The sequence below is a fragment of the Varroa destructor genome, unplaced genomic scaffold (assembly GCF_002443255.2).
Source record: "Varroa destructor unplaced genomic scaffold, Vdes_3.0 BEIS01000001.1, whole genome shotgun sequence".
Taxonomy (NCBI): Eukaryota; Metazoa; Arthropoda; class Arachnida; order Mesostigmata; family Varroidae; genus Varroa; species Varroa destructor.
In genome coordinates, this window is record NW_019211454.1 from 4,268,874 (window position 1) to 4,296,776 (window position 27,903).

The 27,903-nt window shown below is 42.4% G+C and overlaps 1 protein-coding gene across 1 annotated transcript in view; it reads right to left on the reverse strand.

The window, feature by feature from the left end:
• Hasp (Hig-anchoring scaffold protein) overlaps nt 1-27,903 on the reverse strand; it is a 205,738-nt gene that overhangs the window by 80,757 nt on the left and 97,078 nt on the right. Inside the window, exons 8-11 of the mRNA XM_086987784.1 lie at nt 27,325-27,504; nt 9,695-9,889; nt 5,585-5,758; nt 2,177-2,350 (exon numbers count right to left, since the gene is read on the reverse strand). Coding sequence (XP_086843910.1) covers nt 2,177-2,350; nt 5,585-5,758; nt 9,695-9,889; nt 27,325-27,504 — 723 coding nt within the window. The remainder of the gene's footprint in view (nt 1-2,176; nt 2,351-5,584; nt 5,759-9,694; nt 9,890-27,324; nt 27,505-27,903) is intronic.

The following is a 27,903-nucleotide window of genomic DNA, read 5'->3' on the forward strand; positions in this document are numbered from 1 at the left end:
TATATATATACAACTTCGTAAAGATTTTTCAAAATACCGCAGTTTTCTTTCTTGGAGCAAAACTCACTTCCGACTTTTATCATTGATTTCTTACTGTCTTCCGCCATACTAGTGTGAGCATTTCTTCCATATAACTATACAACTGTCACAGTAAAAAATAGATCTATCAGTTCTAGAAGATGAAGATCCTTCCAGAAAACGCTCTTATCTAGCTAACATGCTGCATTAGGGTTAAAATCCGCAAATTGATCGCAAGGATGTGTGTTATGGATGTAGCACGCATGGACTATTCAATGCGAAATTATAAACCAATTATAGACCAGCCATCTTTCGAATAACGTGGACAACTTCGGCCCTTGGTACCCATTTCTTTTCCTCTCTTTCTAAGCTCCAGCGATGCATTGAAAGATTTCGCCGGCGTAGAGATGCCAAAGCGCATCAAACCCGTCTATCGAAGTCGCTTCTGTTGATTGCAACGACGGGTCTTCCAGAACTCTCAAGTACATTTCAAGTCGAAGGAGAACAATAACTACAGTAGCGGTTGTGGGGCCTGGTCGGAGGCTGATAACGTCAAAGTAAGATTAATATCAAGGTATCTGCGACAACAGCAGAGGCATTATACCGGTAGGTTAACTCGATTGACGTGACGTTGTACTATACAGTGTGAAACAAAAAAGACAGAGGAATCTTTGATTCGGCCGCTTCGAGAACTTAATCTTCCGTTGTGTAGTCTCGTAGCGTACAATGGCTAGTATTGCGCCATCGAGCCTACAGACCCGACGGTGAAACATTAGGTTTCCAGAAGTTATCTAAATAAACCTATAGTATTTTGATCGTCACGTGTCGTTCTGTGCGATTTACACAAATTAAGAGTCAGAATAACACTTTATGCTACGTGCGCGTGTGTGGACGGTTCCGTCCAAACTAACGCGAAATGCAGTCACCTAACAACGTTTGTCATCTACGGGACGTGCGTGTTTCTTACCAGATCTGCCTGGCTTTACGACGACGTCCATATTAGCCGCTATTGTAATGAGTGACTATTATCGATGGGTCTCTTTTTCTATACAGTGTCCTAAGCACTGATAAATTAAGATATGAGGGCGTGTTCAAATCGTTTCGCTTTCGAATCATTCTTTCTTTTTTTCAAGCTTTGAGGCTAAATCGAAGAAGAGAAAAAGTTCTGAAGAAGCCTGATCCTCCTGCGTAGCGACAAACATTATACATCCTTTTAGTGAAACATAACCTGTGCCCTACCTTATCGACGTCATAATGCAAACAGACAGATTCGTCTTGAAACGAGGCAAGAAATCGGGGTAGGGAGAAGCTGCCGACTACCCAAAACGTGGTTTAGGACGCACATAATATAGCCAGTCATTTTATACATATAATATACAAAAAGACTCGAAAGATATCAACTGACCGATCAGGAAGGGCTTAAGTTTGAAACACCTGAGCTAACAGAATAGACCGTTTACGGCTACGCTTTTTGCCTATGTTGCCAATGTTAACGAGACCTTATTTTTTTCGCTTATCTTTTTCTTGCGCGATCTATCGCGTAAGGCATCTAGATACGTGATCTCTTCAGTATCCACCTAAAAACTCTCAGTTTATTTGCATATTGAATGGTATATTTAGAAAGACCCTAAGGGTGTAAATTGTCATGATGATAGTTATGCTAATTAAGCTAATGATCGTTGCCAATGCCCTTCCTCTTGCACACCTAAGGGTGCCTCCTAGAAAGGAAAAAAGATAAACGATACTTTTATTTAACTTCCTTTATTTGGCCTGCCCAGCGAAATGGTTACAAATTTAATTAGATCAACGACATAGTTAAGTGAATCATTCGATGATAATGAAAAACGGCGACACAAAAAACGCAAGCGGACAAAAACGGTGGCTAGCATCCGATGTAGGCGGACAAAACAGACAAGGCCAAGATTAGGCATAAGTGTTCCTCGCTTCGATTCGATTCACTAGTCCCGTATAGCGTAAACATCTAGCTTCACAGGATACGTGCCCATAAGCAATGTTTTCAAATGTGTTTCAATAAATTATGAGCGAAATTCAATTTCTATAATAGTTTCGCGCCAGTAAACTGGATTGTACGGTCTACGATGGAAGCATCGACGGGCCTGCAAGCGCCAATAGATTCTCTGCCCAGCTGTAAGCTCACCTACGCAGGTAGAAGGTCCGCCATGCCATTCACGCTTAGCGTTGCAGCGAGCACTCGGTGGTCCTTTGATGGTGAAGCCGTGATGACATTCATAGGTGACCGTCGATCCATACGTTAACGAGGTAAATATGGCCCGACCGTTGTCTGGATTAGTCGGTTTCGGACATACGACCGCTGCAAGGAGACAAAAATCCAACAGTCCGACAGACAAACACGCACGTACGAACGGGTTATGATAACGCAGTAGCTTTCTTACTATGACGAACGTAGTGATCTTTAAGCAACTATGTTGATCGGTGACTAGACATACGCTCTCCTTAACAGAACTAGCCAAGGCAAAGTGATGTACTATCGGAAGTCCTCACGATACTTGTACACATTCACATCAGATACGAAACAATATAGGTCAGCTCATGTAATAAACGTCAGTATAGGCTACAATGGTTACTGCTATGATCGCAGCGTTAAATTGAAACTTGTAAATTTGTCGTTCTTTGACTTAAAATAGTACCACATCGTTGACGACAAGTGCCACCCGAGCCACGTATTGTTATTTTGTATGATTAGAGAAAGTTCTTTATTTTAATATTTACAAAGTCTAAACTATAGAAGGCGATGGCACACTAGCGTTAGTAGATACTTTCACGATGGGTTTATTGGTATTAGGTCGCTATGTTTTGTGTGTGTGTAAAAGAAGGCGGAATCCTTTACATTTCTAAGGTTCCATGAACTCTCTTCACTTCGACTTCATCGCTTCTAATTCAATAATATTTACTTTGCTATAAAAAAAAAATATCATGAGAAATTATATCAATGAACTCAAATAACTCTAGTGTATCGTGCAAAATAAATATAAACATAAACAACCAAATAAAGCTAATTAGTCAGTTAAACTGAGGTGCCTTTAAACACTTCTACTGGCCGTTGAATGGATGCTTATGGTATTCGTCCCGAAATCAGAATAGTGGGCCGTGTACTTTCAATCAGCTTCTTAGCATTAGGTTCCCGCTTGTGAAGCTGACCCTGATACGTGGACATTATATCACTAGGTATAAGATTGACCGTAATAATGCGAGGCTTCGTTTGCGTAAACGTATATTAGACATGTATTAGAGTGGCTATCGAGCGTCTATAAATGGCCATCTTTAGAGAACGAGAGCGTAATGGCGAATGTAACAATTAGAAGAAGAACGTACATACATGCGTTGAACGGGGTCACGCGAAGAAGCTTCATTCGAGCAGATGCTAAGCATGAACAACTGTATCTTAAAATATATTACCGAATCTCCAACTAAATGGAACAGTTATCCCATCGTCATACCTTGATGTCTACTTACTTATCGTATGTGTATATTAGAATACTTTTCAAAACTTTGCAACTCCGATCTACCGGGAGCACAAGTGTTTGAAACGCTTATTAATTTTTCAGGGAAATCAGACGAAGTTTCAAGCATTGGGTACGCGGGCATGGCGGGCTTATTAAGGATGTCAACCAGCCATGACGACCCCCCAACCAGCTTATCAGCACAATTCGCCGCAATCGTCCACCACCCATTCGTGGATGTAGAGAAATCTGTGAATACAGGTACCTTAGAAAAAAAACAATATAATCACGCTTGGTCTATCGAGCACGCATAAGCAGGACGCAATCCGCCCGAGCCTCCACGGCCAATTCGGCATACCCCACTGCACAAAAGGTGTAACCAGTGACCCGTTAGATATGTCAAACAAGAAAACCGGTAAAGCAGCTGATAGTATTTCGCACAAATCGTATACTTTACTTAAGACGAACTTGTATGAACGTTGCCGTTTCCAGCCATCTGTTTAAGCTAGTATAGTACGCGAGCTCTAGTGTTATTGGGGTTCGAGGAAGGGGTAAATGGTTCCATCGCTGAATACCATTCAACGATCCCGTGTGTGACAGAAGCATAGGGTTTCGACTAGTGCGGTCTGTATCGTAGTGAATGACTACGACGTAATGCAACAAATCACCAAAATGTGCCAATAACAGTCTTCGATACGAATGAACCTGCTGTAGCCAGCAAAGCGTAAATCAATACGAATACTAAAGGGAAATGTATTGACCGTCGCAATAGGAACAATGAAAGCATAATTGCACCGATTATATAGGCAGATGTAGATGTCACTGGCAGGATAGTTGGACGCAAACATAGTATGTAAGCCAGTTGCAAAAAAACTATACTGAGGGAACGAATGCTTTAGTTCTTCCGATACTCGAGCATGCCTTTGCTGGAATAGGTGATTTGCAAGCTAAGATGGCGAAACTCCCGATAAGTTTATCGAGACCTGCGTTACGATCGGGGGATTTTGTACAATTAAGCCCTATGTAGTAAACGAAAAAAATAGAGGCCGTATAGAATTTTCGTACAACAAAAAAAAAAAGCTTTACTGATTAGCGAATACAAGATATTTCCTGCTTTCTCGGCGACCAATTTCAAGGCTTTAAAAGCCCGCTTTATTCGCTTGAACTGGTTCCCCTATCGAATAAGTCTCATTCTTATAATTAATAGCTGGCTAGTTTTTTTTTCCTTATGTTCAACAAGCTTTCTTCTTTTTTTTACTTCTATTTCTTTAGTCCTAAATGAAAACGATCCAAGATTTCTCGTATCCATGTTAAATATTCATGTTACTTCGTAGAAACCCAGACGTGAGGCGATTCCCAAAATGAAGCCCGGACTACAATGTACCCTAAAGATGCGCTGGAAAGCATGAAATCAAATGAAATCAACTAGTTGAGCAGACTAGAATCTTCGACTTTATCTTCATGAAGAGAAACCTGCTTTCGTTCACGTTAACCAACTGATCTTCAAGGTTCTAGGCATTACAAGAAAACATTAGTCGGACTCGAGTGGTTTTCATTTAACAGATCCTTATCTGCTTGTCTACAAACATGGCGACCATAAGCACGTAGTCCAATGACGTTACTCTTAAGGCCTCCTTTCCCAAATAGACATCAATATCTCTACTGTGCAATCTATTGTCATCGGTGCGCAACGGAAGCTATATTGAATTAGACGGCCACAGACGACCAGCACATGCTTCAAGAATCACCGTTCTCTCACAATAGTATGTTTTCTAATGTGTATTAGAAGTTCTTAACTCTAATGAATATTATGTCTCATATACGAACAGAGCATTTTGTCATATTGAAACTAAGAGACCAAAAAAGTCAATTTCACTGAGATCACTTGTGGCTAATTTGAGAGAGCCCACTTGTTGGCAAGTAGCTTTATAAGATGTCGTCTGCGCAATTCCAAAATTTATCTATTCACGTCCATATTTGCCTACGTGTAATGCATCGCATCCAGCAGAAGAAAATTTCGACATCTTATTCGCTGATGTTTGTGGCAGTCTTGCTTGTAAACCTTCACATCATAGATAACTTACGTCGGCACTCCGGCGCTGTGCCACTCCAAGTGGCTCCTGAAGTACAATAGCGATGCGCGCGACCAATGAGTTCGTAGCCTTCGTGACACTCATATTTAATCGACGAAGTGAACTTAGTACTCGAGCCGACAATCTTGCCATTGTCGATTTTTTCTGGAGCTGCGCAGTTGATCGCTGAAATACGAAACAAGCGCAAGCATCAGAAGTACGAAGAGATCAGAGATAGTTTGCTTACCTTGAAGCTTCAACGGTAGATGACGCCCCGTCACTGAATCCTTTAGGATCTAGGTAAAATTCACTTCACCGTTATGCATAAAATCAGAAATAATCCACTTCAATGTACTTCGATAATGATTCACTACGTTTATGGATCCGGACTTGTTTTGCGTAAAACACAAGAACGATTTGTCTGTCGTTCAGCCGAACATTTAAACGCGTATCAGTTATTATATGACAGTTCCTTGTCTTTTTAAATTGTTTATCGTTCGTAAATCAGTTGTTTCCTCTTATTTATCATCGCTCAGTCTCACTACAATATAGCCCCTACCCCTTTGGTTGGAAATAATATTTTTCATTTCCATGGGTTCGAGTTTGCAAGAATCCCTCAGATCGACGAAGTGAAGATAAGATAGAGGCTAATAATTTACGCCTACACCTCTTGTGTCTGTTTAACGAACAATAAGATTAATTCACAGAGTAACTGATAAAACAATAATATGTATTATATATATTCAATAGAGGTAACCCATAATCGTCTTTAAATATCGCAGTTATTTTTTTAGGCGTCCTACACTATTCATCTGAGGCGTTCAAGCATCTGAAACACCAAAGACTACAGTTCCTATTAATTTGCTTCCTTTTTTAAGGCTTCCGTCGTCGCTTCACAAAAAGTTGCTCTTTCTGGTACCTTTCTAAGGCACGAGACATTTTAAGAGGAGTATTTACTTCATTGAGTAAAATGTTCGTCAAATATGGCCTCGTACATATGTAGGGCCAATTCTTACATGTACGGACAAGCTACCCTGGAATAACTCATGTATTCTGCTTTCCTATGTATAGTATAAGACTCAGACGTAATGTATTATATCAATGCAAGTATGGGAGAATAAAACTTTTCGCTCAAATGTTCAAATTCACATATACGTATTTAATTGATAAGGCAAACCTTATGGACACAATTTTATTATTGGCCTCTCCAAAGGTTTTCGCCTAGAACGCCCATAAATGCGATATGGGAGCGTCGTCACGAAACCCCTTAATATGCTGTCCGAATGTCTGTTTGTTGATTGCAATTCTTATGTGCGCAAGGAAAGATTTGCGCAAGCTGATAGTGCCTGCATCCAACGTTACCTCGGGGGGTAGCCGATTAGTTTACGCGCGAACGAGCTTACTAGAAGAAGTTCGATACCCCTAAGTCCGGGACACGCTTTTTACCCATTGTTTTTTATGTTAATATACACAGAAAAATTAGCTTTTCTTGAAAAGCATTGAAACCTGTCCGAATGCACTTAGGCGCGAAATAAGACGAAAATAGTACATTCACAATACGCTATTAACGCTTTACGGGTAGCCTTGAAGTATGACCTTCTTACCAGAGACTCGCTAAAATAGATTGAAAAAAAGCAAAAAGGAACGAAGGCTGAAAGCACTAAGGGGCTTTTCACGTCGCGCGAGGCGGGGTTATAATGACGAGAGTGCGGGTTTTTTTTTTTCAGTTAGTTGTTAATGCATATATTCAGAGACCTAGAGTATATATATTCTAGGTCTTCGAATGTACTTTCTACTATTTGAAGTTTGTCGGTATATTACGTTTAATATTCTTGGTTTTGTGTCACCTCGGAATCTGTTCTATTCCCTACAGTTATGGCAGGCTTATGTTGTTTGCTTATGACCTTAATTCCTACGAAGGTCGACAATATCAGACGAGCTATTATGAATTGGATTATAACCGTACACTCTATAATATAAGAGTTGGGAAACGTGCCGACACCAAGATAGATAAACTAGTAATCAACCTAAGAACAACTCGTGTCTAACAAACTGATGAGCTATGCTGCAATTACGAATTTATCATATACGTTTGTATATACGCGGCATGTTTATGTATGTGTATATGGGTTCGCGTGGTGATTCATTCATACGTGTTGAGCATCCGCTAATTCGCTTGGGATAGAGTTCTGTTCTTATGACTATTGGCCGTAATATGTTACAATGTCACAAGCATGTGTCTAAATCAACAACGATTCGGGATTCATTGGGTGTCTAGCCCTAGTAGTCGCTATGGCAGGGTAATCCCAAGAGCAGACAGTACATCGCTGTTTGATTAAATCGGTCCTGTAACAGGCCAGCCAGAGCCTTTCGTCGGGAAGCAAGTTTCGAGAGGCGGAAGAGACTCAAAGGACTAGCAATCAGAAAGTAACGGTTGTGGTGGACGAAACACACGAAGAGAAGTTAATGTCGTTACACTGAAAACAATGTTAAACGTCGCCCGCAAACAGCTGGCTGACAGGCGTTGGTTGGCGTTTAGCATTGTGGTCATGTCCGAAAGCGGGACAGGCCGGCCACATGACCTAAGACAGGAAAAAAATAGAGTTTGGATAGAGAAATCTCGTTTCCATTAGAATGACAGCACCAAACGCGAAACAGAAAATCGAAGCTGGAACACTGGAGGTAAGAAAATCGAGACAAGGGCATTTTCTATGTACGTTGACTAATATTGCCCTTTAGAAATTGCATTCTTTTTAGGTTAGGCGTGCTTGTACGAAATTGTTTTCTATAATGTATTACTTTTCGATATTATTGTTGAACTGTTGAAATTAAGTAGATTGTACCGCCGGTATAGCCAACAAGAATGTCGCATTGAAATTCAGCTTGCCTTTTTTCTGTTGCACGCTGAAAGCCTAAAAGGTGTAGGCCAATAGAGACAAGCGTAAGAAAAGAGCCTACAAGAAGGTGAACAAATTTATATAGGTCTATATTAATCGATCTTTTCTTTGCTGCTGTGTAACTATATACAAACGCATTAAAAGCTCCCGAACCGGATTCGCGTAACGGTATCAAGTTGATATATCGACCGTCCTCAAATAATGAAGCAATATGACGTCGTAGAGAAACTCTGCGGTGATTTTAAATAGGGAAAGCCTTTGAAGACTACCGCAGAAGACAAACACGGCACCAACGTAAGTAGATGGGTTTTTTTTTCGTGTAGCCTGTTGCGCATACGGAATAATTTTATTAAACACAGAGTATAACGAAATATCCCAAATGATATCCGTTTCTTCAGTTAAATTGTGCTTTAGTGTAAGCCAAATCGTTGTAAGCAAACTACCTAAAAGCACCAGCAAAAATTGTTAGAAATCCTGTTCGACATCTCCTGGAAACGTTCAGAGGGCAAGGCTTACGATGTCCGAATACTAGTCTTTAACCAAAACCCGCCCAGATCCGAACTCATCCCTTTGCCTCTTTCTGGCCGAGAATGATATCAAGAGATTCTTTCAAACTTCATTCTTCTGACTAAAAACTATCGTGCCTAAAGTTATTTGGTCGGCTGGCCTATAACTGAGAAGAACTTGCCGTTTAATTGAAACTGGATACTACAAGCACTGGAAGAAGCACCAGACTCCGTCTAGCGGACAAAAATACACTTACTAAAGACGTTCCATTCAATTTACATGGACAAGGAAATATTTTAAGAGTTTTGACGATATATGAACGATAATAAAAAGAAACAAATTGTTCATAATTGAAAATTTATAAAATTCAATTTATTAAACGGTCAGAGATAAGTCGAACGGCTACCCATCCTTCACCTCGAAGTGCCTATAGCTGTTGAATAATCGAAGATTAATAATAAGCTCAGATGTTTTTTTCAAAAAGGCATTTTTTTGCTATCTAAAAATCAGTATCACCAAACAATTGACCAATGGTGATTATAGACCGGCATGTGGTGACGGTTAGCTCGTAGTGCATGTTTTTTTTTTACCTAACGTTTAAAAAAGGCCAAATTATATAGTCTCTCTAATTGCTCTAAAAGCACTTACTTGGTGCCATACAGGGCCAATTAGTTAGAATGATTGTTACTGTATATTAATAACAAGCATTAATACTTACGTTCACATTTTAGGTCAGGTCCAAACCACTGGGCTGAATTATTGTAAAAGATGCATTTTGCTATATCAAACCCACGAGCTTCATATCCCGGAAAGCAAGAATAACGAATCGTTGAGTTGATGGGAAAATCATTGGCATCTTCGGATGTTGTGTTGATTCTCGAGTGGGGGACCCTCGGGGGTTCGCTGCATGCCGCTATAGAATTTCAATAGATACAATCAGATCCGAAACAGCATAAACATTGCGCAATTAGTTTTAGAAAACCGTGATAGTAATATGGTTCTATAAATAGTTTGACTAAATTGCAGTTATGTATGTGTATTAGTCCACTTTGACTGAGTAACTTGAATTGTTTTTGAATTTCCCCTATCGTCGAGCCTGTTGAGGGCAACGTCGCGTTGCTATTATTTACGGAAAATTATCTCATAACTTACATTACAATATAAGTGCGGAGATTAATATTTTACTCTGTTTCAGCTATATTAAGTATTTTGTCTTCATCATCAAACGCAGAGGTTATTCCGTTTCAAATACGAACATTTTATGCATACTCAATATACAGAGACACAAAAATGCAGTTCTAGAAAACCGTAAAAAGCGTTGCAGCGGACTGTATGTATTTAATATTTGATCTCAGCGACCATTACCATGTTACTTATAATGAAATTCCCACAATCAACAATAGCTATGACTCAAATAAAGGGTAGCCGCAACCGTCTCTGTCCACCTCGCGCAACGTTTTGCTCTCGTGTCGAATAGCATGATCGTCTACAGTTGAGAAACGGCCGACAAAGAATAAGACTCATTGTTTAATTTGTCTCTTAGTGAAAGATACCTTGAGGTTTGTACCCAATAGCGAACGTCCCTTTACTGCTCGACGTATGCCCCCCACCCTGTAGTAGACCTTTCTACGTATGCCAGTGCAGAGAGCTTGCTCGCACGTTGAAACCTTTCTGCGGCGCTATTCTCGTTTGAACCAAAAAGCAACTGCTTCGTAAGCCAACGAAAGCCAAATTTCCGTCCTTGATGCCCGTGATTCTAATTACCTAGATAATCACCCATTTCCAGGGACCTCTATTGCTTTGGAAGCGCAGACTATTTCGTTCTTTTTTTTCAGTCGCTTGCGTGCACTATTGCCCGGGTTGTGACCACCCCTATACACATCTATTTTCTAACTATGGCGTCCGTACCTACATAAACGATGGACCAATAGGCAGCAGCGAGGTCTGCTGCTGCATTCGTTCAGCGCACAACGCTAAACGGAACCGAACACATCCAATGAGCACGTGGGTGTGTCGAGCTCGCAGAGCTCACGTGGCAACGCGACCGGCCACGGTACCAGGCAAACGCCAAGCGAAAATGGCAGCTGCAGTTGCAGGATAACTACTTGCTGTAGCTTTTGCAGTCGCTTTAAACCGACATGAAGAGCGCATTTGTGCCTCTTCTGCTGAATAAATTTGCTCCAATCCGAAAGCGCAGCATGGGCAGGCGAAGTGAGGGAAAGCTGAAACGCGAGAGAGAGAAAGCAAGAGAAGATTCACCCAGAGCACATACATCCAGGCGGAGACACATAGGCGAAGAGCCACCGGTGTTCCTGAACTTCTAGTCGCAATACGGCTACCACTGCCAGTTGTTTGCTCGCAGAAGAAGGCACAAAAAAGGGATGGTCGAAGAAAAACAGAAAAACATGAAGGAGAGACAGAGGGCGGGGTTGCAAAGATTTCAGCAGACCCCCCCCCCCCCCCTAGAAAGCGCACGGACGGACGGGCACCTCCCAGAGACGAGTAATACGCGCTCTATTCTAAGATAGTTGGTAAATATATTTGCCTGTATCATCATGCTCCTGCAATCTTGGCTTATTCACCAAAATTGACCGACCGACTAAACGACCGACAGCGGAATACTTCGGTGCAAGTATTGCTGCTTCCTTCTCTCTTTTTTAGAACCCTGCGCTCACTCAAAGGCTAAGTCCTCGCTTTAGCTACCACTGTTATTACTCGCACGTCGTGAGAAAGTACTTTCTTCGTTCTTTGTTCCGATCGCAACGGCGGCGTACACGGGAGAAGAAAGGACGTACCGCAGTACTGCGTACAATTGCAATCTTCACCTGTATGCGAGAATACTCGTGAGCCGAGCCAGTATGTCGCTGGCGGCGATAGCACAGCCACAGGCAGACGGAAAGCGATAGTGGACAGGCGGGCGGGGCGAGAAGGACACGAATAAGATAAAGGGTGCTTGGGCCTTTGGTGTTATCTAGGCCTCTGCGGGGTCTAGCTCGTCGCAGCACACAAACGCTACTCAGCGGTGTCTCGAGTTTTACACGCATAAGAAACAACGCGAACTTGCGTCTGCATGTCTGGGATTCGCCGGACGGGGAATGAGGGATAGAGACCACTAGAGGTAACTGGGAGCGAATGAAAAACATCAAAAAAATCTCTCGCCTCTTCAGCGATAGTTTTCCTACTGGCCAGCAGCTATTTCTTTGCGCACCATTCCTAAGAAAGCTGCTTCTAAGACGTTCTTCTATCTCGGCCACGATAGCGGGTAGGGGATCCGCAAGTCTTTTCGAGTCTCGTAGACACATCATTACAATCACATTACTTGTAAGTATCTACCCGACCGCGATTTTTCTCCTCGTTTCCCTTTCGTATCGTGCAGTGGAATACCTCTTCAGCCACTAGTTTGTGAATGATGTCTTGAACAATATAGGCAAACATTGAAAGCCGAGCTATTCCTTTACACTTCATTACGAGGCCTCGACAAGCCATCGGCGCCATATGCACTCTTGTTCTGTAAATTTCGATTGTGGTCCCGCCGTTTATTTCAAGTGTGCGCTTTATTCTCTCTTCTTCCTAACTTCCCTTGATTCAAGCAGCGAGCTGGCATATTTGAGTCTGTCGACGCCACACTGAGCACCGTCGCATAAAGGCTGCAAGCGGAGTTCTACAAAAATGTCGCCTCACTCGCCGTTGCTTCGTACTATGGTGACTATGATTTATGTAGTAATTTTTAGTTGTCCCCAGTAGTCAACATCGGCAATATATCCTCCACGAACACACATAAGGAGTATGACAGAGAAGAACGTACCTATTTGCACTGGTCAGCGGTAACCCTAAGAGGTTGTTTGACAGTTTTTTAGGTTTTCGGCAATTCCAGTCGTTCGTATGCCCACTCTACCTGCCTCCCTACCCAATCCTTCGAAGTATTTCTTTGCGTCATTCGACATCGATGCCTCTGCGTGCTGCGGGGGCGATGAGTCATACTGCCGCGACAACCTTGTTTTTGCCTGCTTATCGCGTTAATACATTAGTAACTATTGTTTCCAGCAGACGGTGTCCTATCTAAAAAGGACCCCGAAGCAAGCAGCACTGTAATGTTTTATATGATACGGGAGAACTACAATATATCCTATAGCGGTTTTAGCAATAAAGGAATACTAGTGCTGATTTCAAGCGGCTAGTGTTGCAGTATATATATATATATTATCCGTGGCTTTAGGATTGTATGCATGGTATTGGGTCGGGGCGGTAGAGCAGGTTCAATAACGCATGGTATGCCAATCGTTAGTTCAATATCTGGATTTGTTTTGATGTGGTACGCGTTACTACAAATTATCGTGGAAAAATGCAATGAATCGTTCCATTAAGGCACAGAATTTTGTAAAAGTGACTGATTCAAGACTGTTAGCTATGCTACCGAAAAAAATGCCCAGGCTGATGAAAATCGCGAAAAATATAGAATTTTAACTCCTGCCTTGTTGCGATAGTTCAACATTGCTTGGTTCGTCTGACGGTTCCTCACGGTATGAAATTAACCGTTTGGTTACGTCCGAAATCGAATGTACACTACCGTAGAGTCCCTTATGTAAGTGGAGAAACACATTGCCACTGGACCATTATGAAGACTGCAAATATTCAGTCGTGATCTTTAGTCAGTACTATGCACCGACCTGTGTCCGTTTTCATTAACATGCAAGGCTCCCTATTGCCGCTGCTGTCCTCGTTGCGAGGGCAAATGTGTGGGTACGTTTAGGCCATAAACGTGGTCAAAAAGCTAACTGAAGGCGGTAGAGTCGCAGTTATCAGTTACGGTTTCTTTGTACAACTGGTTCGTTTGGACGGCTGGCAAATTTTCAGTGAATTGACTATACTAAAATAAAGATCTATATTGCGTAGCTACCTAGCAAACGTACAACCTGCCGTCGGCCTATGGCATTGATCAGCTACCCATGTCATCTGGTGCCATCAACTTAGCTACGGACATTTCTAAGGTTAACTGAAGAGACAATTTGGATTTCGAGCTGGTCGAAAAGCAGTACCAATTCAAACAAAAGAGGTAAAAATCACAGAGATAGGATATCCGCAAAGTTCAAAATATGTGTATTGTTAATGAATACACGCTTGCACGCTGTCGTAACTACTTATCTGTAGTGTTTTACATCCAGTCAACTTTTGAAATTTCTTTGTTATTTTTGCTTCTTGTTGTCTAAATTCAGACGCTGGCTATCTCTGTACACGATCTTTATGACTGTGTGAGAAGTCTATTTTTACCAATATCGTTTTCTTTATGGATAATAGATGAGCAGAAACAGCTTCGAGGGATTCGATTGAGTTACACAGGTCTGAATGCTTTATTCCGTCGTGCGCGACTGCCTAAAGATGTATAAATAGATACTACAGATAAATCGTGTTTGACTACTGAAACAAATGCTCCCGCTGGTACACGTTACGTACACTGTAATACTACCTTTGTGAGTAAATCGTGCGACGGTTACAACACGTCTTTTTTTCGGAAAGAACAGGTTTATCGAACTTGATTCGTGGACCATAGATCGTCCCAGTCTCCCTATGTAACCTTATCACACCTCTTCTATAATCATTCGTTAAAGAGTTGGATTAATACCAGTTTAGACCGTTCGTGTCGCCATGATCCTCCCATATTAAGTGCTCCTGAATAGGGGACATGCCCGACTTTCCTGTGCTGAGAGAGCACGCTATTCACTCAGATTAAGTTATTGTGGTCAACTTCTTTCGCTGCTTATATTTTCTTGTCCCGGACACAAGCAACGCTCTTGAACTACCTTGTTTCTTGTGCCTTGGGTGTCTTATGCGTGCTTTTCATGACGACAGCCACAAAGATCGGCGACATTAATAAACAGCTGTCACCTTTGTCTTCACCGGCAGTTATGCTTAAATATTAAACAAAGCTGGGATATGGTTTTTGCTGGCTGTTATTGTAGTCGACTTCACCCCTTCTTCGTCGTTTGCTGTTCCGTGGCTGTACTTTACTTTTCCAATAAACAGGCCCAAACTGGATCGTTTCGTTCGTATTTTGAGCTATCCTTGCTTTTCGCCACCTTTGATTCCGCTCCCTTCGAACTTGCCGCGTCTGCGTTCGTCGTGCGCTACCTGGCTTTAGTAACGTTACCACCTCTCTAGTGGTTCGGTCTTCCCCCACAGAACCTTTGAATCTTCCCCGCAACAGCTCCAGCATCTAGCTCGCATTTACGCTCGAACAGTAGCCGACGTCTCTATCGGCTCCAATCCACTTCTGCCACGTTGCGACCGTCTTTTTTTACCGTAATAATTTGAATAATTGGTTCTTTTTCGTCATTCTCCTGAGGTAGTGCCGGCAACAGGTATCCCCAAACCCGCACCCATGGGACCTCCCCTCGCTGCCCGCCGCCATTCTCGGGAGTTGACTATACTGGTCTTTTCACACAGTCTCGGAGTTGCATACGTCGCGCGGTTACACGCGCCAGCGACCACATCGGTCACCGCGTTGAGTTTTTCTTTATTCGGGTGTAGGGGTGTGCAGCCTTGCCAGCAGTTTCTTTTCGGCATTTTTTTTGCCCTTGCGGTTGTGCTTAATCAACGAACGACAAATATATTTCCTTTGAATAACACTGTGTTATCCCTCAAAGACGAAGTGCGCCGTACAATTTATATGCTACTTGTGTCCCTAGCATAGATAACGTGTGGCGACGTCTGCATTACGGTGATAATGGTCTGCGTGTGTATGTATATATATATAAAGCCTTTAAGCGAAAAGAAAGAGAGTGGGTGGTAACAGTCTCAGTTGACATGATGTCGGGCGTCGCACGGGGGAAATCGACTTTTTCGAGGTAATCGCCTAAAGCCCGTATTAAAAGAAAAGTATTGGCGTTGCTGCTATGAACCTTATTCCTTCCGCGTCTCTGTCTGTCTGTCTGTCTGCCCGACTTGAGGAACTATTCACGCGGTGCTGGTTTACGGCAAGTGCCACTGCCTCGGTTGTATATAGCCAGGCAGGCGAAGCTGACGGCTTTTGATATTGTTTTCACTCTCAAGAGACTCTCGGGTATTTGAGTAGCATTCATAGACGCTGTCTAACATTAAGATTCGTTGCATCAATCTCGATACACAATAACATAAAGAGCTGCTGTGTTGTAACCCTTTCGCTCGTCCCATTTTTTTTTCGATGGCAAAGAATAACTACTATGACTCAAGATCGTGCAATACCCTACAGGTCGTTATATGTACTAAAACCGTAGTTAAATAGGTATTCACTTAGTTCTCCTTTTATTCGACTTTTATTCCATCAACAATTAGTAGCGTCTCCTATTCTGGACAACGACATCAAAAACCCAATGTTCTCATCCCATCGTTTGGCATTAATTTGTTTATGTCACGCGGAATACGGGGATAACTATCTGGCCATGAGCAACATCCAAATGATGCCAAAAAGAAACAACTTAATTTACTCACATGAATGTTTTTATTACAAATGTTATACGTTTAAGGTGTCACCTCAATACGATGAGCTACCTTAACTTCTACCTCTAAAGTCTACCTAAACTGGCAGTGATTCACTTCTACCAATTTTTAATCGGTTTTTCGCGTACGCCTGGCCCTATTCTGGAAATGGAAGCAGGAATATCTTACTTAAGTTCGTCCATTGTCCTTGGATTGTCGTAGACCAAGAGTGCCTATGCTATCTGTTAGAAGCGGTTCACATAAAAAATGTGTGGCTTCAGCAGTAATGTTTACCCCTTTCAGCAACTAGCATTGTCTTTATCGCATCTTTATCTTTATTTACTAGCATCTTTATCGTGTTACTAAAGAACCACTTCGGCAACCCATTTATTTCCAGGTGGGGTGGCGCCAAGTGGTCTTCCGGCACGTATGACACGACTTCACTCGACTTGCTTTTATGGGGGTACCTGAAAAGCAAAATGTACTACGATAACCCACGGGCGATGGGTAAACTTTAGGGAAGCATTCGCGCTGTCATTTTAGAGATAAGGTCAGATGTAGGCGAAAAAGCGACCGAGAACCAGCGGATAACGGCCATGAAGAAATTCAAAGACGCTCACCTTATTAATGTTGTATTTAACTAATATCTTAAATATATAATGGATGTAATAAACAAAAATTAATGTATATAATAAAATAAATTGTTTTTTGTTGGCGTTATTTTGAAGTGCTCTCGTCTGTTCCTGAACTGTATCATCTTGCGTAGATTGCTGGTCTTCTTTCGAATTTTTTCTATTGCGATGCTATCTAACAGCGAAATCAAAGTTAGCTTGTTGTTTACTGTTCTCGTTTGAATCACCGGGTCTCATGTAATACTTTTGAAACAAATATTTGATCGGTAACTTCTTTATGTGTCCGTGTCTTCCCTATATTGCCATCCTAGCCTTAATCTTTTCGTTTTTGGATAACTGACCGTTGTAGTCACCATTTCAAACTCTGCCTATCGCGAGCCGGAACAGTGAAATATACAATGTAAAACAGCAGCCTGTAATGGGAGAGATATCTCGTAACTTTAATGTTGATCACCGTAGCGTCCGCTTGATTCAAATATTTGTTGTCTCATCGTTGTCGGTACTGGATACTCAGATGTTTCTAGTTTGCAGTCAACCAGGAGTTCCCGCCGCGATCCAATTCTCCCAGTTGAAATTAGGTTCGACTTTTTTTTTTCTTTGTTTTCGAGGGCCCCCGGCACTGCATCAAGCGGAAAAGTACAGGTTCCTCAGACTGCCAGTAAGGCCTGGCGGGTGCAGCCCTCCATTGTATTGGCCGGCCGCTAATTGTTTCGTCTTGCATGGCTCCCTCTTTGCTTTTCGGCGTCTAGTGCGACTTTTGCACGAGTCTTCTTGCTGAGTCCCATATTCGCGTCACCCACGCTACCGCGCGAACTCAATATTACGTTCACTTCGCCTCTCCGAGTGGCTCATTGTTCTCATTTTCCTCTCTGGCTTCCTCATATTATTTCGTGCGATCGACATAGCGCATTTTGGTTTATTCTAGAACAACCAGCTAGCTGATGCCGACGGCGCTACTGTCTGCACTCGTGAACTCCTCGACTCTGACAACGACAACAACGGGACTGCGGAATCCAGGGGATCATTCGACGCTATGACAAGGAGTGGAGCTTTTAGGGGATTCGTCTGCCTTCCCCTCGCCCCCTCTAGCCTGCTTTTACCGAAGAGAGAAGGAGATCTCTTTTCATCGTGCAACATCTCAGTTGATTGGCGGATGCGAGAAAAAAGATCGAGATGACTAGGGCGAGAACTGTAGCAGCACGGCAGCTGGATGATTGTGGGCCGAAGCCGAACTCAACTATAGACTGTGTATAGTCCACAGTAGCGATAGTGCCGGAGTAGCCCCCTGCGTAAGGGATGATAGTGGTCTCACATTCATGCACGTCATCTACTCTTTAGTGCCTCTCAATCATTTGGTTGCGTCGCCCCCGTCTAGCCGTGCAGTTCGAAGTGAAACAAAGCCTTGCGGAAATGAACGCCACCGCAAGCATTGTCGTGCCTGGTGTGCTTCAGGCGCGAGAAGACAGCACAGTACGAAAAGGCTAGGGTCTGTGCCGGAAAGGAGAAGATGATAGCCAGAGAGAGCTCGGCGCCATATGCGTTTTTGATTATTTTCCAGTCGCGGTCCTCAGCAGCATCCTCGATGTCAACGGCAGCAAGGACGGTGAGCGGCGGATTGCGTCTTGGAACTGGATAAGCGGCGTTGGGTGCGACTGACGACGCCATCGTGGGTGAGTATCCAAGGTCTGCCTTTTTGCTGATACTGCTGCTGCTGCTACCCATCTTGTCAGTACTAGTGAATTCAGCGAGAAAACTACAACGATGTGGAGATTACGTTCAGACGCTTGCTTCTTCAGCACTGGAAGTGGGTGAACTAGACAGCATTCAATAGTGAGAAGACGACCAAACCGTTTTCTTATTGCTTGGTGCCATTCCTAGTTGCTGGCCGAGACTGGCAACTTAGTTGCTTTAGCAGACGAAGATAGCAGCGTCGACGTCGTGACACAAGAGAAGACGGTACTCTGCGAGGGGCGAGATGAATAGAAAAATAATTTGTGTTGAGCCCTCCCGTTCGGCGATCTGTGGTGACGTCGGATAGTGAAGACTCGGATGGCTGAGAGAAACCGGCCAGACATCTGGTATATCTACTCAGCTGAGGGAGGCTGTTGTTCTATTTAATGTGAATTTACTAAGGTTATGAATAAAAATGTTATTTACATAACTAATTAATAAACATGGCGTTAGCTAAAACGTGTTATTTTTCACAGCTACGATTACCCATAATGAATTTTCCTTAGAAATCAGAACAAAACCAACGTACCATGGCTTATTTATACAGCCAAATACATGCAGCAATTTTATAAAAGTTAGTCTTGGTTCTGCAATAATATTTTTTTTTTTTATAATAGTTAGCCTCAATAGAATCCAGCTCGTGGCATCAATGTACGTCCTTTACGTAATAGGGGGTGTTTACGGGCGAGCTAATAATTTTACAAATCAATAATTGAATTATTCAGTTAAGGATCTACGGGCATACTATTTTGCTTCCCTTAGTTAGGTAAAAACTTGTTTCTCTTTTATGGATTTAGTAAATTCTCACAATTTTTATGTAAAGTGAGAACATTGTACGCTACGGTTATGAAAAGAAAATATTTTTGCCCTTCAAAAAATCTGAAGTAATGTTTCAAAATGACTCCCGCACTTAAAAGGAGTAGCAAAGAAGATAGCGGCTTAATGGGTATCATTGTGCTCCGTACCAAAGTACAGTTTCGTTCGTCTACGGAGAAGTGAGTGAGTCCTCATACTGTGCACTATAGGGGGAAATAGCTCAGAATGTCCCAATTGCACATAAATGCATGAAACTATATATATATATATATAGAAATTTACATGATTTCTTACCAAAAGTCATAAAATTTTAGCATAACATCTCGAACTTGACACCTCACGGAGGTGTGAGTACGCTAACAAGTTACTTGATTTGTCACTGATTATCGATGATACCATCAGGGGTGGCTCAACCGAATTACTGAGTTTGCTCGCCAGTTAGAAAATGTACACTGCTTGCATGAAAACAGAATCTGATTCAGAGGATACATCTCGCTTGCTAGCTGGAGAAGTCTTGATCCTAAAAAAGCCTTACCGGAGCCTCAATGGATTTTACACCCCTATCAGCTAGGTTAGGCAAATGCGCAGGTCCACGCAAGTGTCCGGTCTGGTAGTACAAGAAATCTAGAATAAGGATCTACAGCAGCGCTTTTTCATCCAATCATGTCTGCACATCCCAGCCCATGACGAAAGCCAACCTAACACGCATTGAAGCGCAGCGAGGTAGGTAATCGCTAAACCGAGCGAAAGAATTGAAACATAGTGAAAAGCCAACTCTATCGGTTTCAGTGGGCCGAGCTCAACTTGTGCCAGCGTACAGCTGGATAACGTGCAGAGCAAAGGCTCAAATCTTCGGGACACAGACGCCTCTTTTTGAAATCACGACGGCAGAGGCGGCGTCCAGTGCCTTACTGGCACTCTCCAGTCAGGCGACAGCTTAACTACAGTGATTCACCTGATACCGACGTGTGAACATCAAACGTTCTGAGAGAGAGGGGTCATTTTAACGAGATCTTTAAGACCCAACTTTCTCAGAGTCTACAGGCCTATTCTCTCAATCTTCCGATTTCAGCTCTATTCAGCTCTACCTACAAGACCAACGAAACGCTTAAGTTGTCATTGCTTCGTTTTTCCCGGTGCTACGGGCAGCCTTTCCGCTGCCGCTATCCGTTACTTGCCACTGTTAAAACAACACGGATGGATCCCCCTGCGTCTTTTTACTAGGACTTCCTGCCTCTATTTATGCTTCTAACCTTGCTTTATCGATGTTAATGTCATGGTTGCTATCGTCCATATTGTCTTCTTCTTCATGTTCTTCCGGCGATAGGCAGCGTCTATCTGGCTTCGACCTATCCGATCCAGGCTGGTAGGGGTCGACGGAAACGGACATGAAGCCTTTCGTGGTAGCAAAGCCGCCGAGTTTTCACAAGGCTTTTTGCCAGATGAGACTGTGTCAGGCAGATGCTAGCAGGGCGGCAGAAAAGGCAAGCGACAGATATATACAGCTTGTAGGCCAACACGACCAGCACGTCCCGCTATCGAATGCTCCGTTTGCCCACATGCATGCTTCAGCCTTACTTAGAGCAGAGCGTATGTAGTTTTGGGACTGCTCGACAGGCTCGTTGATGCCTGCGTAACCGGCGGTTGGTTTTCAGGAACAGCGACAGCAAACAGCTAGTCGGCTCCCGTTGCCGGAAAAGGTTTACGTCATTCAGACTTGTGCAGTTTTTGCCAGTGACTCATACAGTGCGTTGGGAGCGGTGGAGCCTATCAGTAGCAGCACTACGGTGCCGGTTCGCGAATGTCGGCCATGTCACGTTGCAGTACTTAACTTTGAAGTCTATGGCGAGATGAGCTTGGCAGAAGAAGCGAGAAAAGCAAAAGATACTGTACTAGGAGAAACGTCATCAGCCGAAACTGGTTCTCGGTCAGGCTGATGTTCACCTGTTACCGCGAGAGTCTTGTGAAAGACGTATACGTTACCAGGCACATACCGACCTATCGCGGAAAGGCTTCCATTATGGCCTTATGTCTCTTGCGCGTCATTGACTCGTACGGTTGACGGACTTTGTGCTTAGGAAAACGTGTGTTATCGATAATATGCATATGGGCAGCTATTCCGTACGAAAGGCTACACACCCGCTATGGCTAAAATAAGTAAGCTAGATTTTTTTTTATAAAGAGAATAAATATTAGAATTCATTATTATATTCAGTAGAGCTACTAGTAAACTTGAACTTCATCTCTAGATCAAGTAGGGAAAATGCCGGTTTTGGTGTTTCTACTGTAGCAGTATGTATGCAAGTTAACTCAGGCCCTTTTCCGCAGGAAGTCCAAAACTTGATCGTCGTTATGTTACGATTTTTCTAAAACATGTTGTTCGATCTTTTAGGACATCAAGAGAATTTATAAGATATTAAATAAGTATAATTTACTCATATTTTCTAGTAGTGTTTAAACGCTTCATATGTGCAGGCTAATAATCAGAATGAATATAGGAGACCTTGCCACGCTTTTCTGTCGGATAGAAAGAAATAGAAAATATGTATGATAAAAAATGTATGACAGGTGGGTCTAGGCGATTTCGCGCGAAAAGCCATGTCCTTACAAATATTTTCTCCGCCTTAAGTAAGTCGATTTTTTCATGTGTATATTACTAAATTCGATGAAACAGGCCAACAAAGGCATCAAGGTGGTACAATATTCTTTGACAACTGACTTTTCAGTCACAATTAATTTACTAGCCTAGCACACTATAACGCGTGTTAACATTTACGGAACATGATGGTCTCACTTGTTTTGTAAGTTTGGCTTTTTGCAACACAAAAAGCCGTGTGCGTATGTGTACACTATTATAATGAACGCGACAGGTGTACTGGAAGCCATGCGTGGTCAGAGTAAACGGATAGAACCCTTTTGAAAATCTTAAGTCAAACAAAATGAATGCCACAATACAGGGTTTCGTGTGAAATGGAGGATTCCTTAAACTCAACCCTATGTGAACCGTTCAATATCGTTCGTTTTAGAAGTAATTGTAACAGATCAGTGGTGGACTAGTTCATTCAATAACGAGCAGACGAGTCGCAGCATCTGTTCGGACGCTTGTAAAACGATGTACTGTTATATGTAGGGACTAGGCAGGTTACATGTTGTACCCTGCCGCTACCTGCGCCACCATCACCGCAAGTTTACGTAACGAAGTTTAGCAGAAGGGAACCTTGAAAGCTGCTTCACTCCTATTGTCCTCATCAGCGTCAACAACCAGCGAAGGCGAAAACGCTAGAGTCCAAGGCCGCCGAGAGCTTAGAAAGTTTGAATAACGTTTTCAGCGAGTCTGAGGATGAAGTGGTAGTTGCGGGCGACAAACGCAAGAGATTGAATAGGGATGTGGTTCACGCAGAAGATTATTAATAACCGAAACGGACGAGAGCCTTCGTCATTGAAAGTGGTTCTCCCGTTCTCAGACAGCTGCAAGTGGGCGAGAAAACCACTTCCGTCCTCATGGCCGTGTTTAGATGCTTTACCGGTTTAAATAATCATATCGGCTCTACCGATGAACAACAAAAAGCAAGTGAGAGAAACAGAGAGTGTATTGTATACCATGAGTGTTTACTTTGGAAGAACGTGCCGCGGTTATGGCCCGTTTAAAAGCATCGTTCCAGAGCCGTTTTTAATTTAATCATCATTCCAGGTAACCTGTGAAAATAGCGCATCTCCCGTCAAGGTCGCCATATCTGTACAATTCTCAATATATAATACAAAACTCAGAGACCTCTTTCCCAAACCGAATGCCTGTGATATAAGTTCCCAATCGAAATTTGTACAAGCAACGTAACACATTCTAATTTGGCTTTTGATAAAGTCAATTCGTGAAAGCTTCCACGCGCCCCCCAGTTGCTTCTAGCTATATTTAACTTGCATCGTTCGTGCGGCTTACATAGCTAAGATCCAAATCCCAAATTAGTTTCCGTTATTCTTTCTACGTTGAAAAATTCGCATATCCATTTGCGTCCTCTTTTTTTTAGGGATTTTTAGGGATATGTGAACGAAGGACCCCCCAAGGTTTTGTTATTCAACTCATGTTACGTTGCAATTCACTATGGTCAAACTGCAGCCATACAGCTTAGATCGCAATGTCACATCATGAGCGATACCATCCATCGTACGGACAGAATTTTTAGTCAAAAAAAGTTGTCAACACAGCTCTATAACGCCAGGTAGGCAAAAACATGCTGCCTACTCGAAGTTGATCGTCTATGATCCAAATTTCTTAATAAAGACGTATCATGGAGCTGCTGTATGAAGAAAAAAAAAGATGTTTCAACTCCAGAGCAGGGGGGTAAGAAACCCCACTGAAAAAACACGAATTGCTTAAACATGCTAAACTATCTGGGCCATATTCTATAATAAAATACGATGTACTTTTGTTTGTGGCGTGCATGGTATTCGGGTATTGGGCGGTTCCTCGTACGGTTTTTTACACATTTCCGCCATGTGCATTAGCTATATATTGCATCTTTACAGTAAAGGTCAACGTTATATGTAGCTCTAAACGTTAGGACAGGGAGTGCGCTATTCGGGGTTCCAGACTCAGTTTTCGTTGTATTTTAACATGCTTCTAAGGGCGTATCTAAGCGTTTCTGCTGTAACAGCTCTCCACCTCCGATTTTACGCTTATTATTCTTTCTATCTGTCTGTCTGTCACGATGGCAGAGGAGGTCGTTTCAAATAGCGAGGGCTGAAGTTCGTAACTCGACTCTGTGAGTGGAGAAAGCTGAAAGGTCTGGCCTATGCAAGCCACTGGACGAGTTGCGTAATCTGCTAGCTAGATTCGGGCTTAGGCGATACCAGCGTCTACTGTACTTCTACTTTTGGCTAAAAAGATTGAAAATAGCTCATCAATGGAAGAAGAAATGGAATAACAATGGAAAATGCTCAGATTTAAGCAGTTTTGTCACTCCTACAGTATAGCAAAGGTGCGCCTGTTTGATCTGTCGGCATTCCCTCATACTTTCATAAAAAAATAATAATAGTACTATTGAATTTATGTATACGATACTAACTCCTGCAGAGATCTCACCGTATCAATACGATGTCTAGTTGTGTAGCAGACACATTATATAATATATAACCAAGTCAAAATTATTGAGATAATATTTATTTAGTGTTGAATTATTGTACGGCAGGGTGTTTTTGAAAACTCTTTCAAGAATTGGTGTATTATCGTGCTTTGTTTGGAAAGAGCAATGGGTCTTCGCATCATGGTTATTAGACCAACGACCAAACAGTCGCTACGTGTAAATGCCAGTTATGGCTGCGATTTTCTGCGGGGACAAGACAAGACAGTTAACCTCGCCTACCCTCCCGACAGCTTGTCGAAACTTTAGCTTTTAACCGCCTTAAGCGGTTCATCAATTTTCTTTGACTAAACCATAGCGTCCCATTTCGTGTGTCCGGACCTATCGAATATGTATCTATAAGGTCCCGAATTGTGTATCGTAAGTTGACATGGTATTATTTAAGCATAATGTTGTGAACTCGATATTGTACCACAGGTAAAACCTTGCTTGCCATACCATTGACGTGCACGCATTTCGCCAAGCACTTGCACTCCCCATAATAAAGCTGTTTCCATCTGAACACGTACATGGATATTCCTGCTCTATAGAGAACGCCGTATATACCGTGCAGTCTTATGGGGAATATCTCTTATTTCGTCATTGTCAGTTTGCTGTCGCACTAGAAATTCCAATCGGAGCGAAGATTGTAGCAGCTCCTTACAGCTTGTAACGCAGTGTTTAAGCGTCAACAAGCAGGGCACGTAAGTGCAACTTTTTATGAGCCACGTACACATAGTCCACGGAACATATAGGGACTGTTAAGTCTTTAAGTAAATCCCTCTCGGACACTCCTTTTTGTTAAGTCTAGTAAGATGGATAGCCGACGCGTGACCTGGGCACGATCCATGACAGGGCGAATTGTGGGGTAGGCCCAGCTTGTTGTTAAAACCCATCGTTCTATGTTACGTCAGATACATGAACAAGAACATTATATGTATTTTCGGTTTATATATGATATTGCCTTTAAACAAAGGTGTTCACTTTATTGTGTCAATGTATTTATCTAAGCTTCGAATGTAGTGGCCCTGGTTTTAGTTTGACATCCCATTGATAATGGATGGATTGGCCACCTCTGCAAGGCCGAGCATAAGATCAAAAATCAGTATGTCCAAGAACACATTAAAAATGCTGTTCAATCTAGCTAAATGAATTAGTAACATCGATTAATCGTGTTTTAGAAATGCTCTGTTTTCTGTTTGTCTGCATGCAAGAACTTTAATTTAATGATTTATGATGTATAATCGAAACAGTCTTTTTTATATATATACCTTGATAAACAGATAATTTTGCATATCTTGTATATTGCACCTTCTCTGTGTCCCACTAGGCAGGCTGGAGAGCAACAAGGAGTAAGGCGGCCTCAGAATCCCCGATCCATCAGTGTTTGCAGTAGTCATCAACAGAGCAAATGATAGCTCTTCGCATCAGATCATCCTCTGACTCAACCCCGATCCCATCAAGAGGCCTGTGTCATTGCCCGTCTTATCATACCCCGTCAAATCCTTTCCTTTCATTCTCTTCCTTCTTGCCTGGCGCCTATATGCTGGTCCGACCGTCATAATCCAGCCTTTTCATCGTCGTCTTCGTCGCATTTTCCGCGTATTTTATTCTTTTTCGATCCTTTTTTACTCTTTCTATCCCTTTTCCGTCTTACATGTCCTGCGCACTCGTTTGCTTTATCTCATAACGTCACTAGTAGGCCCTGACGGTCTGGAAAACTACCTGTTTTACACGCTAATCACTAGCCAGATACATCAACATCTTCCTTATTCTTCTTCGAAAACCCGCTACTCAAAGAAGGATTGGGGAACTTCCCTGTTTAACGTAATGGTACACACACGTGCAGTGCTTCGCTTTGCGTTTAAGTCTGGGGAGCGCCTGACTATCGTCAACATAAATGTCGTCATGCCGTCGTTATACTCCCAGCATGCTCGGCGTATGTCATCGGCATAAACGATGGCCATAACTGCAACCTTACGGAACACGAAAGGTGAACGTGGGATTAGGTACTTGAACTCTGTTCGCCGCTACCAGGTTTGGCTCTTAACTAGATGCGTTGAATGGCGGCTGAGCATGGAAGATGACATGTGTGTCTACGAAGATCCTTTGGTGTTGTAGCGTTCAACCCACGTCCTACGTTGGTCCAATGTATGCAATGGCCAAGGTAGAAGACGAATGTGACAATTTGATTAGACCTGTGCTTCTATCATTAAATGACTGATCCAGCGATACAAGTAATCCGGCGATCAATACTAAGCGAATCAGCGAACCGGCCTTGTGGTGCGGCGGAAAAATGCTCGCTCAAAATTTATTAAAAAAGTTGTTAGAATAGTCAGGGATCTTCAGTGTACATTGAATATAAACACTCGTATGGGTCACATCGTTAATATTTTGCATTGCAAACAGAGAGCGTGTCAAGTTATTTAAGCTTCAGCACTTCGACACACTTGGTAAAACAATAATAAGAAAAATACTGCGTGAAGGCAAAAGAAATGCTCAAAATGTAAGCAGAAAGTAGTTAATGATCTACTGGAACATTTAATCTAACGGCGGCATGTCTGTTTCTTTTCTGTGCTTTTACTCGTAGGTTTACTTACGTTGCTTTTTGCATTCAGGGAGTTTATCGCTCCATTTGCCATCTCCCTGGCACATTCGCTCCTTTGGTCCAGACATCCAATAGTCCTCTGCGCATTCATAGTAAACCCGAGCCCCAAAATAGTCGCCGGTCACTTTAAAGTTCCCATTTGGTATGGGCTCCAACTCATCACAATTTAGATCTGAAAAACACAGACGCAAACAGCATGCGATTAATAGCCTACACTTTGCCTAGGCAGTATTTAGGACAGCTAGAAAATCTATTACATTTTGACAGCTATTTTTATTCGTAACCCTTAAAGAATCACTAACTTTTATTCAATTAAGTCGCCTGTTTGCCTGTTGCATAAAAACTAAATACTGCATCGTTTAAAGAAGGACATGCCTGAAAATAATACGTTTATTCAGAACTGTTGCTAATGCTATAGTTTAATTAGATTGAGTAAAATCTTCCCGACAGATGGCGTTAGTGTCGAGTCGGCCGGTCACATTTAGTTGAAACTTCCCAAGTTGTTTCTAGATTATTTTAATCGGCTGCCCTATACCTTGTCATTTTTACTGCACTGTTGTCGTTAGATGTA